Source organism: Notolepis coatsorum, assembly GCF_963971535.1.
Source record: "Notolepis coatsorum genome assembly, chromosome: 2".
NCBI classification, from domain to species: Eukaryota; Metazoa; Chordata; class Actinopteri; order Aulopiformes; family Paralepididae; genus Notolepis; species Notolepis coatsorum.
The window spans coordinates 184,901,638-184,919,216 of NC_140166.1; the positions used below are offsets into that span (position 1 = coordinate 184,901,638).

The following is a 17,579-nucleotide window of genomic DNA, read 5'->3' on the forward strand; positions in this document are numbered from 1 at the left end:
CGGTTTGGCTGCCGGCACGCTGGCTCGACACAATATAATAGCGATCCATTGCCAATAACTCGATAAACAACTTGATTTGGACGTATATAGTATTATACAAGCTGGAAATGGTTCATCAGGATAAACATCCCATAATCGAAAACGGTCTACACCACGCTGATCGTCCAACGGCGCGAGGAAGATCCGGTGAGATTCAGCGTTATTATTGAACGTGTTCCATATAAACTGTTATGATGAACATATGACCCACACTAGATGAATGATATAACGCTGCCCATGGAATTATAAACGATCCCCCGCCCATCCGGTCATCATCAGATCATACGTAGATCATTCTAGAAGTACGTCCAATTGAATTTTTTTATATCGCCCCGATTGCCATCAAACTGTATTTCATCATCAATATAATGCATTTGGGGCTATAGATCACGTTCTGGAGAAAGCTGCAGAAAGAGATGAAAACATACTTATACATTAGACCATACTTTACTATGAATATGTGAATGAAAAAGTTTAACGTTGCTACACAATTAACAATACATATAGGACTTTGAATGGGCCCTAATAATGGCAATGTAGCAATAGAATTAAAAAAGTTATAGCCATGCAAAGAAGGGGTACTTATCCATAGACAAATAGAGCTGGCAACCCATGGTATAGCATGAATTTAACCTCCGGCACCCATAGTGTTAAGGGCATGCCGTGTTGACAAATGCTTCAGCATATTTGCTAGTATCCCACCCCCCCCCCCCCCCCCCCCCCCCCCCCCCTTGGATGAAATTGATATTTTGCAAATATTACAACTTGTGCCATTTTCATCTACTTTTGTGAAATGCAGCCACACTTTTGAACGTTTCTTTCTCCCCACCATTAGGATCCCTAGTTCTCAGTGCAGAGTGACTACAGTCAGGTAATTTACTCCCATGACGGTAGAGGAGATCTAGGCCTTATGCTATGGCTGTGCGGTCCAGCAACAGAGAAACTCAACGATGGAACACTGAAGACTAGAGTGTCTTTAGACCCCTGCAGCAGCGAGAGAACCGCGGCTGTGGAGGAATCAGAGGAGAATGTGACGACATGTGACTTCCCCAGTTCCATCTGTGCTGAATGGATGTGCCAGACAGCCCCATGGAGAGTTACCCTAGCAACTAGAGCAACAGCCTCTTAGAGGACATGCTCGGAAAGAGAACAAGGTTGATGATGCAGAAACAAACAGCAGGGCTAGAATGAAATATCCATCAAAAAGACAAAAGAGATGGCCAGTCGCTCAGTGAAAGAACACTCTATAACTAACCTTTAACCGAAGTGTGGTGGATCTCAGGAGATGCACCCCACATGTTGCATTTCAGAGCATGCCTTGGCTTGTAACTCGTGTAGTGGGCGAGTGGACAAAACAAAACCCAGATCAAGATAACATAACCCGAGACCAGCGGTGGCCACTGGTGCACAAGCCCTGCGGCATTCTCTCTCCCTTTCTCTCATAAACACACGCACCCCGGAGAGCAGAGGGGGCTCGGATCCTGAGAGGGAAGCTTCGTTTCACACAGAGATGTACTAATCTCTTAACTAATCACATTTGCAGGCCTTGGACAGAGCAGCAACACACACGCAGTACTGGCTGGGATTAGCTCTGTAGGTGGAGGCGAGATGGGTTTGGAGAGTGACAGTGACACAGAAACTGGGAGAGATTAATGTACAATAGAAACATGGCCGGCACTCAAGTGGAGATGTTGACGGTAATCTAATTCAAGCGGGCCTAATCTTTCTGAGTGGGAAAATGTGTGTCACTGTATTGTTTGTTTTAAATCTCCCGCAACTTCCATCAAGGTCAGGTCGTCTCCAGATGATCTGCTGATTTTGCTCCCACAGGCTATATTGAGATCCACTGTCTTAGTCTTACTATTGTCCAGCAGCATAGCAGTAAAACTCTTAGCCATGAATAATCATATATGTGTTACACAATGTGTAATCATTAGAAATAAAAACTGTTCGTCTGATGTGCTGAGAACAAAAAATCCAACATCATCCACAGCAGAATAATTACCAGATTAAAGCAGCTACTAGTAGGAACTTTCATTGTGTTGATTTCGGGGGCCCATCTGGACAAACAGTCGTTTTTGTCCAGAATGAAGACTGCGTTTCCCATTAGCACACCCACCTCACGTCGTAAAGATCTTCATCTGGCTAGCGAGGGCATTTGTTTTGGAAGGGAGAGATAAAAAAAATGCATCTTACTTTTGACACCATTTCTCTTTTTAAAACATAGCTGTTTGAAGAATGTGTAGCAATGGGGTATTGCATCTATGTGTGGCTAATTGGCTATGTAAGATTAATAACGACGATGGTGAAACAGGCAACATTAAAGTGAACTTTGCTTTAGTACCATTCAGAACATCTAGAATGTGTTGACATGACATGTCACGATAATGACATGTAAGCCTAAGGTTATAAGTGATGTTAACAGCTTCGGTTGCTCAATAATAGTCATTGTGTCGAGAAAGCTAAAAGTTATCAACACTCCCTAGTTGTTATGTCTTCATAGTTCATAATCATTGCCAACAGTAAAATATAACGTTAGCTCAATAGCAAGGTCAACATAAAATGTTAGTTATTGGTAATGGTATTACAGTAATGTCCACCATGACACATTACAGGTCAAAGAGAAAGACGGCAAATTAAGGATCAGTTCTTCAGTTTTGAATCCTTTTCATTTCTGCATCCGATGAACAACCTAGGTTTACGGACGTTATTATAGTTCTATCCGCAGAACTACTATATAAATATATCACTGTCCCTTTTAGCTTTTCTACGTTCCACTGGGTCAATTATTTCCTTTTTCTCTTTGCTGATCCTGCCCCAGTATCGGCCATAACAATATAAACGTAAAAAATAAAACTTTGCCTGGGAACATGTAAACATAGGCTCTTCTGGTCTGCATGATGTAGGCTAAATAGTTGTGTCTGTCTCGTCAACACAAATAGGCATTTAGAAACAATATCAAATGAGCAAATCTTCTTGCTGAAGGTCTTGTTTGCTTAAGTGGGTCATAGAGAAGGCATCGGAATTAAATTGAGATGGCTACATAATCAGTTATACACTCTGTGTACAGCTACTTTAAACATCACTGCCAGCTGCTCACATTGTTTTTATTGGCATACTACAGACATACAATGTGACACTAGTTTATAGTCAGGAAGAGAGATGAAGAACAGACACCAAAACAAGAGGCTACAGCCGCTACAGTGATAATCAAGCACAGTGTCTGTCAAGGCAATACGGCTATGAAAGGCATTAGCTTAGACCAGTGGTTCTCAAACTACAGGTCGCGGCCCAAATTGGGGTCACGGGTAGGTGACAGTGGGGTTGCACATTGGCAAGTAAAAAATTTATATAAAAAAAGTTAAAAAATTGTTTTAATGTTCTGGCAACATATTCTGGCTAAATATGCCTCGTTTTATAAATGTGTATCGATAACAGTGCTGTAATAAAATGTTCTAATAAATATGCATGATCAAGTTCAACAACATGTGCTTGTATTTTGATATTCCTTAATTCCACATTGAAATTACGCGATACATTAACACTTTGGATTAGGGCTGGGCGATATGGCCTAAATATGATATCACGATATTTTCTGACCTTTCGGCGATACACGATACACATCACGATGTTTTTATTTTTTTCCCCAAACAATTCATTATGAGGCTTACCAAGACAGTATTTGAGTTTGCAAGCTAACATTAAAGACTAAATAAAATACCCATGCATTTAGCATTTTTATATTATATATTAGATTTAGATTATTGGATTATTAGATTATATATTGCATATATTTAGCAATGAGATATTATATGATTTAGATATGAAATATGATTAATTGAAAATGGGGGACCCTGATGTAAACAAGACGAAAGACTTTCTCTGGTCTGCATCCCCTTAACAATTGTATGTATTGAGCTGTACTGTACCCATTCTGCAATATGTTAATAAAGTTTTAAATCAATCAATCAATCAATCAATAAATAGCATTTTAGCATTTTTATGAAACTACTGTATATTTGTATGTCTCTAAATGTTTTGATGAATTGAAAATGGAGGACCCTTATGTAAAAAAGCCGAAAGTCTTTTTCTGGTCTTCATCCCCCAGTCCACTGTTGTTGTATTGAGCTGTACTGTATTGTACCCATTCTGCAATCGTTAATAACGTTCTCATTCATTCGATCATTCAGCCGGCAACAGCATAATTTTGATTGACAGTCGAGTCTGCCAATTACGTCACACCGATTGAACCCGCCCTGCTGTTCTTAGCACCAATCGGCAAGCTCTATGCGTTTTTTACTTCCGCAATTGATTTTGACGAGAGCTGAGCTCAGCTCAACGACAACAACAGCTCCCTGCGGCAGACGAGTGATTACCAGCGCACCGCAGCATGACTAAACAAGCCATAATGATTTTATTGCAACGAATGTTATAATAAAAGCCTTTCCATACATCTGTCTGATTGAAAACTTTATTAACAGACCGCAGAATGGGCATGCACAACTCCGCACGGGCTGAGATATGAACAGTAACGCTTGCTATCTATGTCGTCATCGGACGTTGCTATGTTTGGGTAAATACGCTAATGTTATTGAACGTGTAACTAACTATATAACGTTAATGCCACAAAACGAATGCCTTTGTTAATAATAATTAGTAACTTTGATGCAGTAGTGCGTGTGGGGGCGGCGTTGTTCAAAAGTTTGAACGGGTGTGGACCAGATTGACGCGACACAATCCTCTTGGGCAAAACATCACGATATCCACAATACGGTAAAAAAGTGTATCGTTAATGAACTGTACCAGATATTTATATAATATCGTCATATCGCCCAGCCCTACTTTGGATGCGATGCCCGAGATTTCTCGGGTTTACCCCCCGTGGGTTGAATGCCCTTTTTTTTTTTTTGCTCATGCAGATTACACAACCGTGGCTCCATCCTTTGGACACACCTTTGCTAAGAGGATAACAAGCACATGGTGGAATTAATACCATAAACATATTTCTTGATGTTTCCTTTTTTTAAGTAAGTAAAGAGGCCTACAAATACAAACATACACATACAAATATACAGTAGTTTCATTTAAAAAAAATACAAAATAAAATATTAAAAAAAAATTTAAATTAAAATAAAATTACAAATACTTGTTTTTTGGTTTTGCCACAAGTATCGGTATCGGCCGATTGTGTTAGTTGAACAATCGGTATCGGTATCGGTGGCCAATTTTCATATCGGTGCATCCCTAATAATAAGTTAGTGTCTCGGAAAACGAGAGCCCTGATCGCAATGGCGGCGTTTCAGGAAGTAAACAAGCAAAATGAGAGCTTCCGATTGGTCATTTGATTTATTTCCCATGAAACCAGTCACTTCACTCTACTGTGATTGGACTGTTGGCTTGAGTGCAATGTGGGACTTGTAGTTTTTTAACGATTCTCAGCGGAGAAATAAAAAGTACAACTGAAGGCTGTAATCTGCAGTCGCACACCGTGCGCATAATTGATTTTTGAGGTTCGCACACACATATTTTTAGGGGCATATGAGAGCAATATGGTCGCACTGTAGAGCCCTGTAAGCGTTTCCCCTATATGTGATATGGCTGTTTTGACTGTAAAAGCCTCAGGAAATAAGAGCAGCGATTATCAGCGCGCGACACGAGTGTGCGTGCGCACACATATACTATTGATTATCTAGCGTTTATTTGAAAACGATTCATAAATAGGCCGACAAATGACAACGTTCTAGAATATTCCAGTAAAAGACGATTATCATAGAATGTGTTGTTTTTTCCACAAAAACTAGTGATTTTCAAAATGCTATCAAACTGAAATGAAGCGATAAATAAAACAATCTGCTTTGACAATGTTGACTGGAAAATGAGTCTTTGATAAGCGACGGGCAGATTAGACACATAGCCATAATTTAAAACATAGATTAGGTGATATTAACATTGGAGTGGATTTGGGCATTCAAGGGGGTAAAAAGGAAAACACGGCTGGCTCTCAAAGTGTTATGTGTGGGGTCCCCAAAAAAATTCTAAATAAAATGGGGTATGAAAAAGTTTGAGAACCCCTGGCTTAGACTAACACCAACATTCCAAACCTCCGGAGTGCTCTCTCCCATCAGGAGGATGCAATACCAACCTTTATTGGATTAAAGGCACTTCACCAAAAAACAATGTTGATTTATTTTGCATATAATCTCACATCCAAAAACTCTAAAACTGTTTTGCACGCATTCATTTAGTTTGACAGTTATTGAGAGTAAATGAGCTTGAATATGGCCACCAGTGATGTCACCGGCGGCGGTGGGCATTGAATCCTTGTGTTGCGTTAAAGCTCAATGAAATCATTTTCATAATTTTATATAATTTCATGGAGCTGTAATTAACACAACACAAGAATGTCCCGATAACACTGATGGCCATATTAAAACTAATGTACTCAATAACTCAAAATAAATGAATGCGTGTGCATTTACAGTAGATTCACTTTTTAAAAGAATCTTAAATTAAATTTATTTAACACTGTAAAGTATTTTGTTTTGTTTTTTTGTTTTCTGTTTCTTTGCTTGCATGTAGTTTTAGCCATCTTAATTGTTAGTTTCATTATGCATTGTGTGTTGAGTACTGACTTAATAATTTAGTTTTGCAATAATAATTGTTTTTGTTTTGCAATAATAATTGTTTTTGTATGTTTTTTTTTTGTGTGGAACCCAGGAAGACTAGCTGGTTGCTATGGCACCAGCTAATGGGGATCCATAATAAAATAAAATCAAAGATCCCGTCTCTGTAAATGTCTCTCTGACATACGTGTGCGGGCCTGGGAGAAGGGTCCATCCGAACTGAACCCTTATGCAAACTCAGTCACACAATGCTTTAAACAATACTCTGCCCATCATTGGCCTAAATGTAACCATTTTCCAATGAATAAATACAGTCTCTCACTGCCTATTCAACTATTCAAACAGGGCTTCACCGAATCCAAATGAGATTGTTTTCGGTCCGTTAACATAAGGCTACTCGAGAGCATTTTAAAAGGGAGTCGCAGTTATGAGTTTGAACCTGTGGCTCGTGGGGTCACAATGCTAAGTGTTGAGAACAGCAGCACCATACAGCAGCCATCCCAAATATCAATAAGGAACATTCCGGAGGGCTCTTTAAAAACAGGGTCAAAGGGGCAGACAGCCACGACGTCACACATAAAAGGACAATGACGCAATGAATCCGTTAGAGAGGGGGTTGGAGCTGAGGCAGGCTTTTGTCTTAAAAAACAAAAGGCAGTCTAACTACGGTAGGGTACAGAGTCTGTGAGGCTAACGCCGTCTGACAACTAATTGAAAACTGGCCTTACTGGCCCACTCAAGTGTGGGTGTGCAGTGTGCACCAAGTAGGGTAGATGTCAGAATTATATCTTGACTTTTACCCAGGACGCACAGTTGAAGGTAACAATGGAGGATGTTATCAGTGAGCCGAGCACAGCCTCTCTATTTGGGTAAGCTGAGTTTGGAGTAACAGATATTAGACAAAAATATATAGTTGGAAACAACAAATTCCATGAATGATCAGGATATCCAGAAGTGACTGTACCAGGCCTAGAGAGTCCAGAGATTAATTTTGGAATGAAAAGTTCAACCCATCCCATTTATTCTAGCTGTGCTACAATAAGTAATGTCAGGCTTACATTCTTTCAAGAACAGGGTTGGCCATGAATGATAAAAGGGCTTCCTCTAATTTGAAATATGAAAAAGAATCCTGGAATTGTGTTACAAAGAACAGATTCATTACTGAAGATAGTATTGTATTATTATCAATAGTACCATTGATTCACAGCACATAATGTGCTCAGCTACATAATGGAGTAATGCACATGCAGACGATATTGTGCTATGTTAGATGAAGAGGCCATCAAACCTCACCATTTCAATATCAAACCCATAGTGGGGAAAACGGCACGCACGGCAGCTGAATGTAGAGGTGCCTCTCTCTTGCTCTGCTCATGCAGATTACACAACCGTGGCTCCATCCTTTGGACACACCTTTGCTAAGAGGATAACAAGCCCCTCTAACCTGCTCACTCGTTTTACTTGCAAAATTACTAGGTCAAAACTTGCCTACACATTTTATAATAAACAAACACTGCCAGATATGCATCACTATGAATTGAAAATGGGGGACCCTGATGTATTGAACAAGACACACGTCTTTCTCTGGTCTGCATCCCCTTAACAATTGTACTATTGAGCTGTACTGTATCCATTATGCAATCTGTTAAATAAAGTTTTCATTCATTCACAAACTATTGAGTGCGGATATTGAATGAGCCCGGCCGTGCCACACCCGAGACACTCCCCCGGGGGGAGCAGCGCGGAGCACGGGGTGCAGCCAGACCAGACCCCCGGGGGAGCAGCGCGGAGCACGGGGTGCAGCCAGACCAGACCCCCGGGGGAGCAGCGCGGAGCACGGGGTGCAGCCAGACCAGACCCCGGGGGAGCAGCGCGGAGCACGGGGTGCAGCCAGACCAGTCCCCGGGACGCTGCTGATCTATAGGAGGCTATATGTAGGTCAGTGGTGCAGCAACAGAGACGCACGACGGCATCGATAAAGCGCACAATAATGATGATGGCCTAAACTGTAAATCCTCCAAAACAACAGGGTGCTGCGTGACATATAGGAACTTCGGATAACTAACTAGCTACCGTTAGTAGGACAAGGAGCACCATGCAGCACATCACTCCCCCCCTTCATCCTCAGGAGGTCGCATTAGTATGTTCGTTGCAACGCTCGCTAGCTTCGTTAGCTAAGGGGGCGCACGTTTTGTAGCTTAGTGACGTTAGAAGAAGTACTATAATGGTGGAGTTTATCATTTTTTACATTCGTCGCGATAACGGTAGGAGCATGGATACTAAAACAATAGTTGCTCAATATACAGTACACCATACAGTTAAACGGGTGCATAACGTTGCTACAAATTATTAATCCGCACAAAAGGCCCCTTCCTCCTGATGAGAGTGATGCCCCCAACCGCGCTGTAGATCAAAACAAACCCAATAACGTTAGCCCACTATAGCTCACTGTTGGACAATCATGTCCACTATAATCCACGCTCACTCTCACAAAGAGCTTTTCCAAATCATGCATGAACGAATCAACTGTACCTATGAACCACGCACACTGTAAACCACTCACCTCTGAGTTGGGTGTACGAAATGCTCCTTTGCAGGCTTTGGGTAAAAAAAAACACACGTCTTGTTCATCAACAGCAAACCGGAATGCTGCAGAAAAATAGCAACGCTGGCGACCAAAGCAATGGATGCGCTTCTCGCAACAGCTGTGTTGTGTTTTTGAATGAGGAGGGCGGAGGAGACACCCGGGGGTGGAGCCTGGTGTGTGCAAGACGAGGAGGACCCGCCCGCGTTCACCCACTTCATCCGTTTTCCAGTGAAATGTTAAATATTATTTAATTGTACAGTTAGTTGCAATTACCTGTAGGTTGTGTTACATCAGTAGATACCACACAAGTAGCAGTCTCCCTTCTAGTCTAGAAAAAGCACCAGTCTTTTTCATAGTTACTATATAACAATAAGGGAGTCGGCGTGCTCTGGGAAGACCGCTACATTTATTTATTTGGATTTGACCCCCTCTTGTGGACGCTGTAGGTAAAAACGCTACGTCGTGTGATTCTAAGTGAGATTTTGACTGATTGATTGATTGAAAACTTTATTAACAGATTGCAGAATGGGTACAGTACATTACAGCTCAATACATACAATTGTTAAGGGGATGCAGACCAGAGAAAGACTTTCGTCTTGTTTACATCAGGGTCCCCCATTTTCAATTAATCAGAACATATGACATACACGACATACAGATAGACAGTACTGCTACATCTATACATTTATGACATACCAGATTTGCAAATACAGTACTGTTTGTGATACAAAAAGTCTAAAAAAGAGAGTATATACATTTGACATAGAAACTGTACATTGGAGGGGGTTGGGTAGGGGACCTGTACATTGGAGGTGGTTGGGTGGGTGTCCTCCATCATTGACATTGCTATTCTGATCAACTAATGTGCATTAAATAAATATACATTTTATACTACCCACAGCCGTATAGGAATGTGAATCCCTACCCTCTTTCAAAACCACTACAGGTGGCTGCAATTAGAAACTGGCCCCGGTAAATGTCAAAATCCCGTCCCCCATACTCCCCCACCCAACCCCCTCTAATGTAGTTTCTTCCCCTTCGGACTTCTATTTTTGTTTTATGTTCTCTTTCTTACACAGTACCGTATATTTGTATGTTTTGTATGTCATAAATGTCTTGATGAATTGAAAATGAAGGACCCTTATGTAAACAAGACGAAAGTATTTTTCTGGTTTGATTGATTGAAAACTTTATTAACAGATTGCAGAATGGGTACAATACAGTACAGCTCAATACACACAATTGTTAAGGGGATGCAGACCAGAGAAAGACTTTCGTGTGTATTTCATGGTCTTCATCCTCTTAGCAGTTGTTTGAGATTGAGATGTACTGTATTGTACCCAGGGGTGCAGTCGTAATATCAGAAGTGCCTGTACTGTTTTTTTTATGATGTTCTCTTTCTTACACAGTACTGTATATTTGTATGTCTTGTATGCCATAAATGTCTTGATGAATTGAAAATGGAGGACACTTATGTAAACAAGACGAAAGTATTTTTCTGGTCTTCTTCCTCTTAGCAGTTGTTTCAGATTGAGATGTACTGTATTGTACCCAGGGGTGCAGTCGTAATATCAGAAGTGCCTGTACTCTGTACTGTACTCTGCACGCGCATACATGTTCCCTTGCGTGCGCACAGAACAGATGATTATTATGCATAAATAGTAGGAAACATGTTTGTATAGGAAATTACTAGTTTTAGTTTAGTTTTTGTAAATATTGCCTTGAAATAGGGAAGCTGAAAAAGGTAGCCTTCAATATATAAAGAAATTATATTGGCAACAGATATGGTTGAAAAACAAACAATGTTTTAAATGTAATTGTAGATACAATATTGTAGTTACAATTTCTTTAATTGAATTAACTTAAACTAGAAAAGTAAATACAAACTAAATTAACAATGTAACTTACAGTTTACAGAACAGTTTCCTTCTGAAGCACAACTTAGTTAAGAAATGTCTCATCCTTCCAGTCGGGACCATTTGTCACACTGAGAGGTTCCACACAGCTCAAGCAAACCCCCACCAATTGGTACAGGGCTTGTATTTTGGTTTTGCACTTCTCGTTCTTTGTTATGCTATTGCTATGCTATTGTTATGCAAAGACTAGGTGATAGGTGACTACCGGTTGGCGCACGGACGACGAGTCAAGTGAAAGTTGTGAACGCATTTTTGTGTGAGCGCGCATACGCGCGCGTGCACATCCGTGTGCATACTTCTGCTCAGAAAAGTGCTGGGACGGCGTGGTACCGCGTGGCGCCGTGGCATGACCACTGCACCCCTGATTGTACCCATTCTGCAATCTGTTAATAAAGTTTTCAATCAATCAATCTACATCCTCTTATCTGCACTGCACACTTTTTAGAACTGTATATAGTCATCTTTATTTTATTCTATGCTAATTTTATTGTATTTATACTATTGGAAGCTGCTATGGTCGAGGAACCACAACACATTTTATTTCACTCTCTTTTCTGTAAGGTACTGAAATACGTGACAATAAAGGAATCTGAATCTGATACATGTTGGACTGATAATTGTCCCATACACAGGTAGTCAAGCTGTATGGGGTCCCCTGAGCTGAGGCATGTAGGGCACTATAAGATGTCAATGGACCCATATTAACCATCTATTTCAAGATAATAAAAAAAACTCACTCAGCCATTATGACAGAAAATGTGCTGTCAACGGCTACACACTCATAGGGTTTTACAGACTTAACAAACAGTTGGACCGGCAAAAAGACCACCCCACCTTACTCAACCAGGACAATGGACATTTTATTCATCTGCATTACAATCATTCCCCAAACTTGAGCTGCCTTTCCTGCTCCATACCATGCAGCTCTCTCGCTCGATTCTTGAGCTCCTCCGCTCTCTTTTCATCCTTCTCTGTCCCATCCCCGAGTTTGTACATGCGACTTGCATTGGCACAGCCCCACACGTGTCCCAGCTCACATGCCCTGTCAGCGTACTTCAGGGCCTGAATCATATCCGGAGCCAACCCTTTGGAATTTCCCTGGATGAATAAAGCGCTGAGGTTAAAGCAAGAGGGAGCGAAGCCCCCGGCGCATGCCTTCTCGTAATACTGCTGGGCCACCGTAGCCTCAGGTCCTCCCTCCATGGCTCGTCCGTCGTGGGCCAGAAGACCCACGTTGTGGCAGCCGTCAACTGACTTCTTGCCTCCTGCATTGCATGACTTCATAAAGCAGGAGTAGGCTTTTTTCAGACACTCAGGCACACCACCTGATGGAGAGATTTAGGAGGAGACAAACAGAGATCATAATACAGCTGAAGTGTTAATATCAGATTAGATTAGATTCAAATGTATTATATATACACAGCACAAGTACAGTACAACGAAAAGGAGTTTGACATCCAACCAGAGTGCAAATGTAACAGTAAAGTGCAATAGTAATATACAATGTACAGGTGATTAAACTGGGTATATAAAATATATAAATTAGTACTACCGAGTGTAGTGCTAATAAGATGTATAATACAGAGTTGTAATATTAATATGTACAGTGATACAGGTATAAAGACAGTATGGTAGTAGTAGTCATACTGGCCAGCAGCATAACTAGTAAGAGTAGGTAAGGGATTGATTGATTGATTGATTGATTGATTGATTGAAAACTTTATTAACAGATTGCAGAATGGGTACAGTGCAGTACAGCTCAATACACACAATTGTTAAGGGGATGCAGACCAGAGAAAGACTTTCGTCTTGTTTACATCAGGGTCCCCCATTTTCAATTAATCATAACATATATGACATACAGATAGACAGTACTGCTACATCTATACATTTATGACATACCAGATTTACAAATACAGTACTGTTTTTGATACAAGAGTCTAAAAAAGAGAATATATACATTTGACAAAGAAACTGTACATTGGAGGAGGTTGGTAGGAAGGAGGTTGGTAGGAGGGGTGGAGGGGGGGGTTGGGTAGTTGGGGTGGGGGGGGAAACTGTACATTGGAGGTGGTGGGTTGGGTAGGCGGGGTGGGGGGGGGGGGTAACTGTACATTGGATTATCGACTAAACCTTATCTGTATACCTTTGCCTGTGACGTGGTAAGCCCCCAGCTTGTAGCAGCTCTCTGCATGCCCATGTGTTTCACAGTTATGTTTGAGCACCTGTGCCGTAGACTCATAACTTTGCTTCACCCCCTCCAGATAGTCAGCAAGTCTTTGGCATCCTTACAAACATGACAACAGGGAATGAGTTAAACAGGATTAAATTAAAAGGGGAATGTGCCAAACATTAAAATGGCAATTCAGAAAACAAATGTGACTTACAGTATGTGTAAAATAACACACATATGACCACACTGTATACAGTCTTTGTATACATTATTTATTTTTGGTTTTAGTTTTTGAGATTCAATTAATTTGTACTGTGACTAATGTTTCACGTAGGTTCATATCAAATACAGGTCAGTTAAATGATTAAGGGGGGGGGGTAAAGAAAGGATTTTTCTTAATGTTCACGTTCGTACTCGTAGCCTCCACATTTTGTACACTTTGATTCACGTCAGAGCATATTATTACAGTGAAATATGGTATGGATTAAAGACTGACTCTGAATCAATGCTATCTAAGGATTTCAGAACAGATAAGATGTGTTATGGGTGAAGTTGCCCTTTAACAGAAATGAATACATTTATTTAGGAAATGTTAAATCGGCTATCTACACAATCAGTCCCAACAGTTCAGAACCACTAAAGTGTGGACAGCGCACATTAGTACCTTCGGGATCCTTCTCTCGGTAGCACTGGTAGCTGTATTCCACTCCCAAATTATCCAAAAACTCTTTCACCTCACTTTCGTCCTCAAAGTTTATGAGTCCAGCCATAACTCAAATGTACCAGCTGCCCCAAAATTCTCTGTAACAACAATAAATACAACGTATGCTGAGGACTACAATTTGTGACCTTGCTTTGTGGTTTATAAGGTATATCACTTCGAGAGAAAGCTTTTGGTCCACTTGAAAAACGTCCTCAAAGATAATACCGACAACGCCTATCGTTATAAAGAAACATATAACTCATAATAGTTGGATTTCTTTGAATAATCTGTAGTTAAAGTTGCTCAAAGGAGCTCACACGTTCACCCGGGTGACTTTTTCCTGCTTTCATTCTCCTGCCTAACGGGCTTCCGTAGCTCCGCCCATTTTGGTCATTGACTTCTTCTTCTTGTTTTACGGCGGCTACGCGGCTGCGTACCATTCGTACGGGTCATTGCCGCCATCTACTGGAATCCTTCACCTCCTACAATGTCCATATCCCTTCCCCAATGTACTTCCGGTGTTGTGACCTTTGTTTACTGTCTGTCAGAAATACACTGAGCCCCCAAGGGATTGCGTTTTAATTGAAAGCCACGTCAACGCTGCTAAATTGTTCGAAATGCCTGAATATGTGTATTTTTTTTTACACGAAGACAGATTTCCAAGCGCGGAATAGCCAACAAGTGAGCTCGCTAGTTGGCTAAAGACACTGTTGCTCTGCTAGTCACTAGTCGCCGTCACCGCCTTCTTCTCACAACTATTCTCGGCGAGATTACAGTAACGCCAGGTTTGCTATAACAGGTCATCAACACCTCAAAACCAAAACGGATAAACCTTGTTTGACTGCTAGCCAACGTTAGCCAATGTGTCGTCGGTGAAGAAGACAAAAACCCAATCTACTTTAGCTAAAGATATTCTTCATTGGCCCGTTGACCATGGCCTGTAATTTCTTAAACATGGTAAGTTTCGTTTTTACATGCACTTTAACCGTTACATGTTTTATCCTTCTCATTTACCTATATCTTTTTTGCTGTAGCGTTATGTAACGTTAATATTTACGATGAATTGAAAATGGGGGACCCTGATGTAAACAAGACGAAAGTCTTTCTCTGGTCTGCATCCCCTTCTTAACAATTGTATGTATTGAGCTGTACTGTACTGTACCCATTCTGCAATCTGTTAATAAAGTTTTCAATCAATCAATCAATTGTATGCACATGTGAGTAAAGTGCGCTATTCAACGATCAGCATGTTAGGCGTATGCATTTTTTTTGTTTTATATCAATATTATAGACTGTTTCAAAGTGACGACAATAGCATTTTAAAAGGACCCAGGTTTATTTCCTGTTGCAACGTTTACCAAGGCAATAGTTGACAATAAATACATTTGGGTCCAAACTGTTCCCTAGCAACATCATTCCAGTGAAACCATGCACTATGCTCTCTGTTTTCAGGATGATGCATCTCCTCCATCTTTGACAGACTTGTGCCTGTCTTATGTCAGCCAAAATCTGGAGTGTTTCTGTGTGAAGCACGCTGATGGTTCTCTGTGTCTCAGAGAGGCGTTGCTCTTCCCACAGGAACTAGCAGACCAGCTACTGGCCAAGATGGCCATTGAAGGTGAGTATGATGTGGCTGTCCTCCCATGTCTCACTTGACCATTCCTGGTGAATAAGCTGGAGTCTCCTACTCACAGCTTATTCATATCTAATCATCTTTGTATGTGTGTTGCAACGAATAGATGCACCCGTCTTCAAGTCATTCAGTAGGTTTTGTGATCTGCATGGCTTCAGCCAGCTAATCACCCAACCCACCCGGGTATGTGAATCAACACAGACTACCATTGATCTCATTCTGATTTCTGACAAGTCCAAGATCTCCAATAAAGGGGTTATAGCATGCGGGTTAAGCGATCATTATATGATATTCTGTACCCGCAAAAAGCTAAAACAAAAGGCTGGCTGTCACAAAACAGTCACATCTAGAGACCTCAAAACCTACTCTAGTGAGGCCTTTAACCTAGAACTGGAGAGCCTGGACTGGTCAGAAGAACTCAGTGGTACACTGGTTGAAGAAACATGGCTTCTCAACAGTACTGAGCGACATGGCCCCCCTAAGAACCACCAGGGTAAAAAATCGCGCTGAGCCGTGGATGCACTCAGAAATACTGACCGCTATGAAAACCAGAGACAAAAAATGCTCTGAGTTTCGTAAAAGTCAGTCAAAGCTTACCAAAAGCTTGAGCAGTGAACTCCAGTCCAAGCCCATGTGACTGAACTCAAACTGCAAAGAAACAGACTAGAAATGAAGTAAATTCCATGATCAAAACTGCAAAAAAGAATTTCATCAATAACAAAACTGAGGAAAACAAAAATAAACCCGTGAATTTTGGAAATTACTCGATAATCAACTAGGCTGCAGTAAAAAACTTAAAACCAGATTTTCAAACATAAAGACCGACAACACGCTCATCACAGACAAGCTGGATGTGGCCAATTACTTAAACATTTTCTTCACAAACATAGCCACAACACTGGTAAATAAACTACCCTCCCACTCAGGGCATTTTGGGGTAGAACACATCATAGCCTACTACAATAATCTAGTGGTCCGCAAAGACGATTTCAAACTAGAAATGGTAACAACAACTGAGGTACTCAAAAAAACTGAGCGCCCTCCAACCTAACAAGGCCACTGGCCATGACAATATCCCCTCCAAATTCCTCAGACTCAGCAGCCGCCATCACCCCCAGTCATCACACTAGGGCTGACCTTCGGAAAAAAAATTGGAATTTGAAGCTTCGGGGCCGAGATTCGATTTTAATTTGAAGCTTCGAAATGACAAAAAAAAAATTACAAAATATATATATTTATATATATATATATATATATATATATATTTTTTATTTATTTAAAAAAAATTATGTTGTGGGACTTGTACAGCACTTTGTTCAACTTTGTCAGTGCTGTAAAGTTGAAACCTTTTTAAATCTTAGACAAACGAAACACTTTGCTTTCATGAAATATTGTAAGCCGTAATTTGAGGCTTTATAAAAGCAGCACAATGAACACAAATCTGTCCGTGCCGAGTCCGACCTCATCTTAAATAACAAACAGCATTGCTTGTTGTAATTAACAAAGAGAGGCAGAGTTGATTTTGCACAAAAAAAAAAAATCATATATATATATTATAGTTTTTTAAATAATCAAATTTTATTTTCATATTCGAATCCCATGCCCATCGAACGAAGCTTCAAAGTATTTAAGACAGCCCTACATCACACACATAATAAACCTCTCCATAAAACAGGGACACGTACCCAAAGACTTCAAAATTGCAAGAGTAACCCCCTTGCACAAAAAGGGCAGCAAATTAGACCCAGGCAACTACCGCCCTGTTTCTATTCTTACCTCCATCTCGAAAGTCATGGAAAAAATAGTATACGAACAGGTCGAAAAGTACCTTGCGGAAAAAAATCGAATCTTCGAATTCCAATCTGGTTTCAGAACATCCTACTCCACTGACATATGCCTTCTCTA

At 40.7% G+C, this 17,579-nt stretch overlaps 3 protein-coding genes across 7 annotated transcripts in view; 1 reads left to right on the forward strand and 2 right to left on the reverse strand.

Annotated features, from left to right (window-relative positions):
• ralgps2 (Ral GEF with PH domain and SH3 binding motif 2) overlaps positions 1 to 9,336 on the reverse strand; it is a 182,950-nt gene extending 173,614 nt beyond the window's left edge. For all 4 annotated transcript variants that reach the window (XM_084307508.1, XM_084307506.1, XM_084307507.1 and 1 more), the window contains exon 1: positions 9,226 to 9,336. The gene's annotated coding sequence lies outside the window, so the exon portion shown is untranslated. The remainder of the gene's footprint in view (positions 1 to 9,225) is intronic.
• Positions 9,337 to 12,012: 2,676 nt separating this feature from the next.
• On the reverse strand, positions 12,013 to 14,390 carry coa7 (cytochrome c oxidase assembly factor 7). The gene is made up of 3 exons (XM_084307872.1): positions 14,003 to 14,390; positions 13,312 to 13,452; positions 12,013 to 12,490 (listed from the first exon to the last, which is right to left on the reverse strand). The coding sequence occupies exons 1-3, from the start codon at positions 14,106 to 14,108 to the stop codon at positions 12,045 to 12,047; spliced, it is 693 nt and encodes a 230-aa protein (XP_084163998.1). The 5' UTR covers positions 14,109 to 14,390; the 3' UTR covers positions 12,013 to 12,044.
• A 202-nt stretch (positions 14,391 to 14,592) lies between these two features.
• zyg11 (zyg-11 family member, cell cycle regulator) overlaps positions 14,593 to 17,579 on the forward strand; it is a 43,360-nt gene continuing 40,373 nt past the window's right edge. For both annotated transcript variants that reach the window (XM_084308742.1, XM_084308743.1), the window contains exons 1-2: positions 14,593 to 14,998; positions 15,494 to 15,659. In XM_084308742.1, the coding sequence (XP_084164868.1) occupies positions 14,975 to 14,998; positions 15,494 to 15,659 (190 nt within the window). In that variant the 5' untranslated portion in view covers positions 14,593 to 14,974. The remainder of the gene's footprint in view (positions 14,999 to 15,493; positions 15,660 to 17,579) is intronic.

What these genes read in the sequence shown, in the direction of transcription:
- coa7 (XM_084307872.1), bottom strand. Translation starts at nt 14,108, where the DNA reads ATGGCTGGACTCATAAACTTTGAGGACGAAAGTGAGGTGAAAGAGTTT. An exon ending in CCGAGAGAAGGATCCCGAAG is followed by an intron (nt 13,453 to 14,002) that starts GTACTAATGTGC and finishes CATGTTTGTAAG; the next exon opens with GATGCCAAAGACTTGCTGAC. An exon ending in TTACCACGTCACAGGCAAAG is followed by an intron (nt 12,491 to 13,311) that starts GTATACAGATAA and finishes TCTCTCCATCAG; the next exon opens with GTGGTGTGCCTGAGTGTCTG.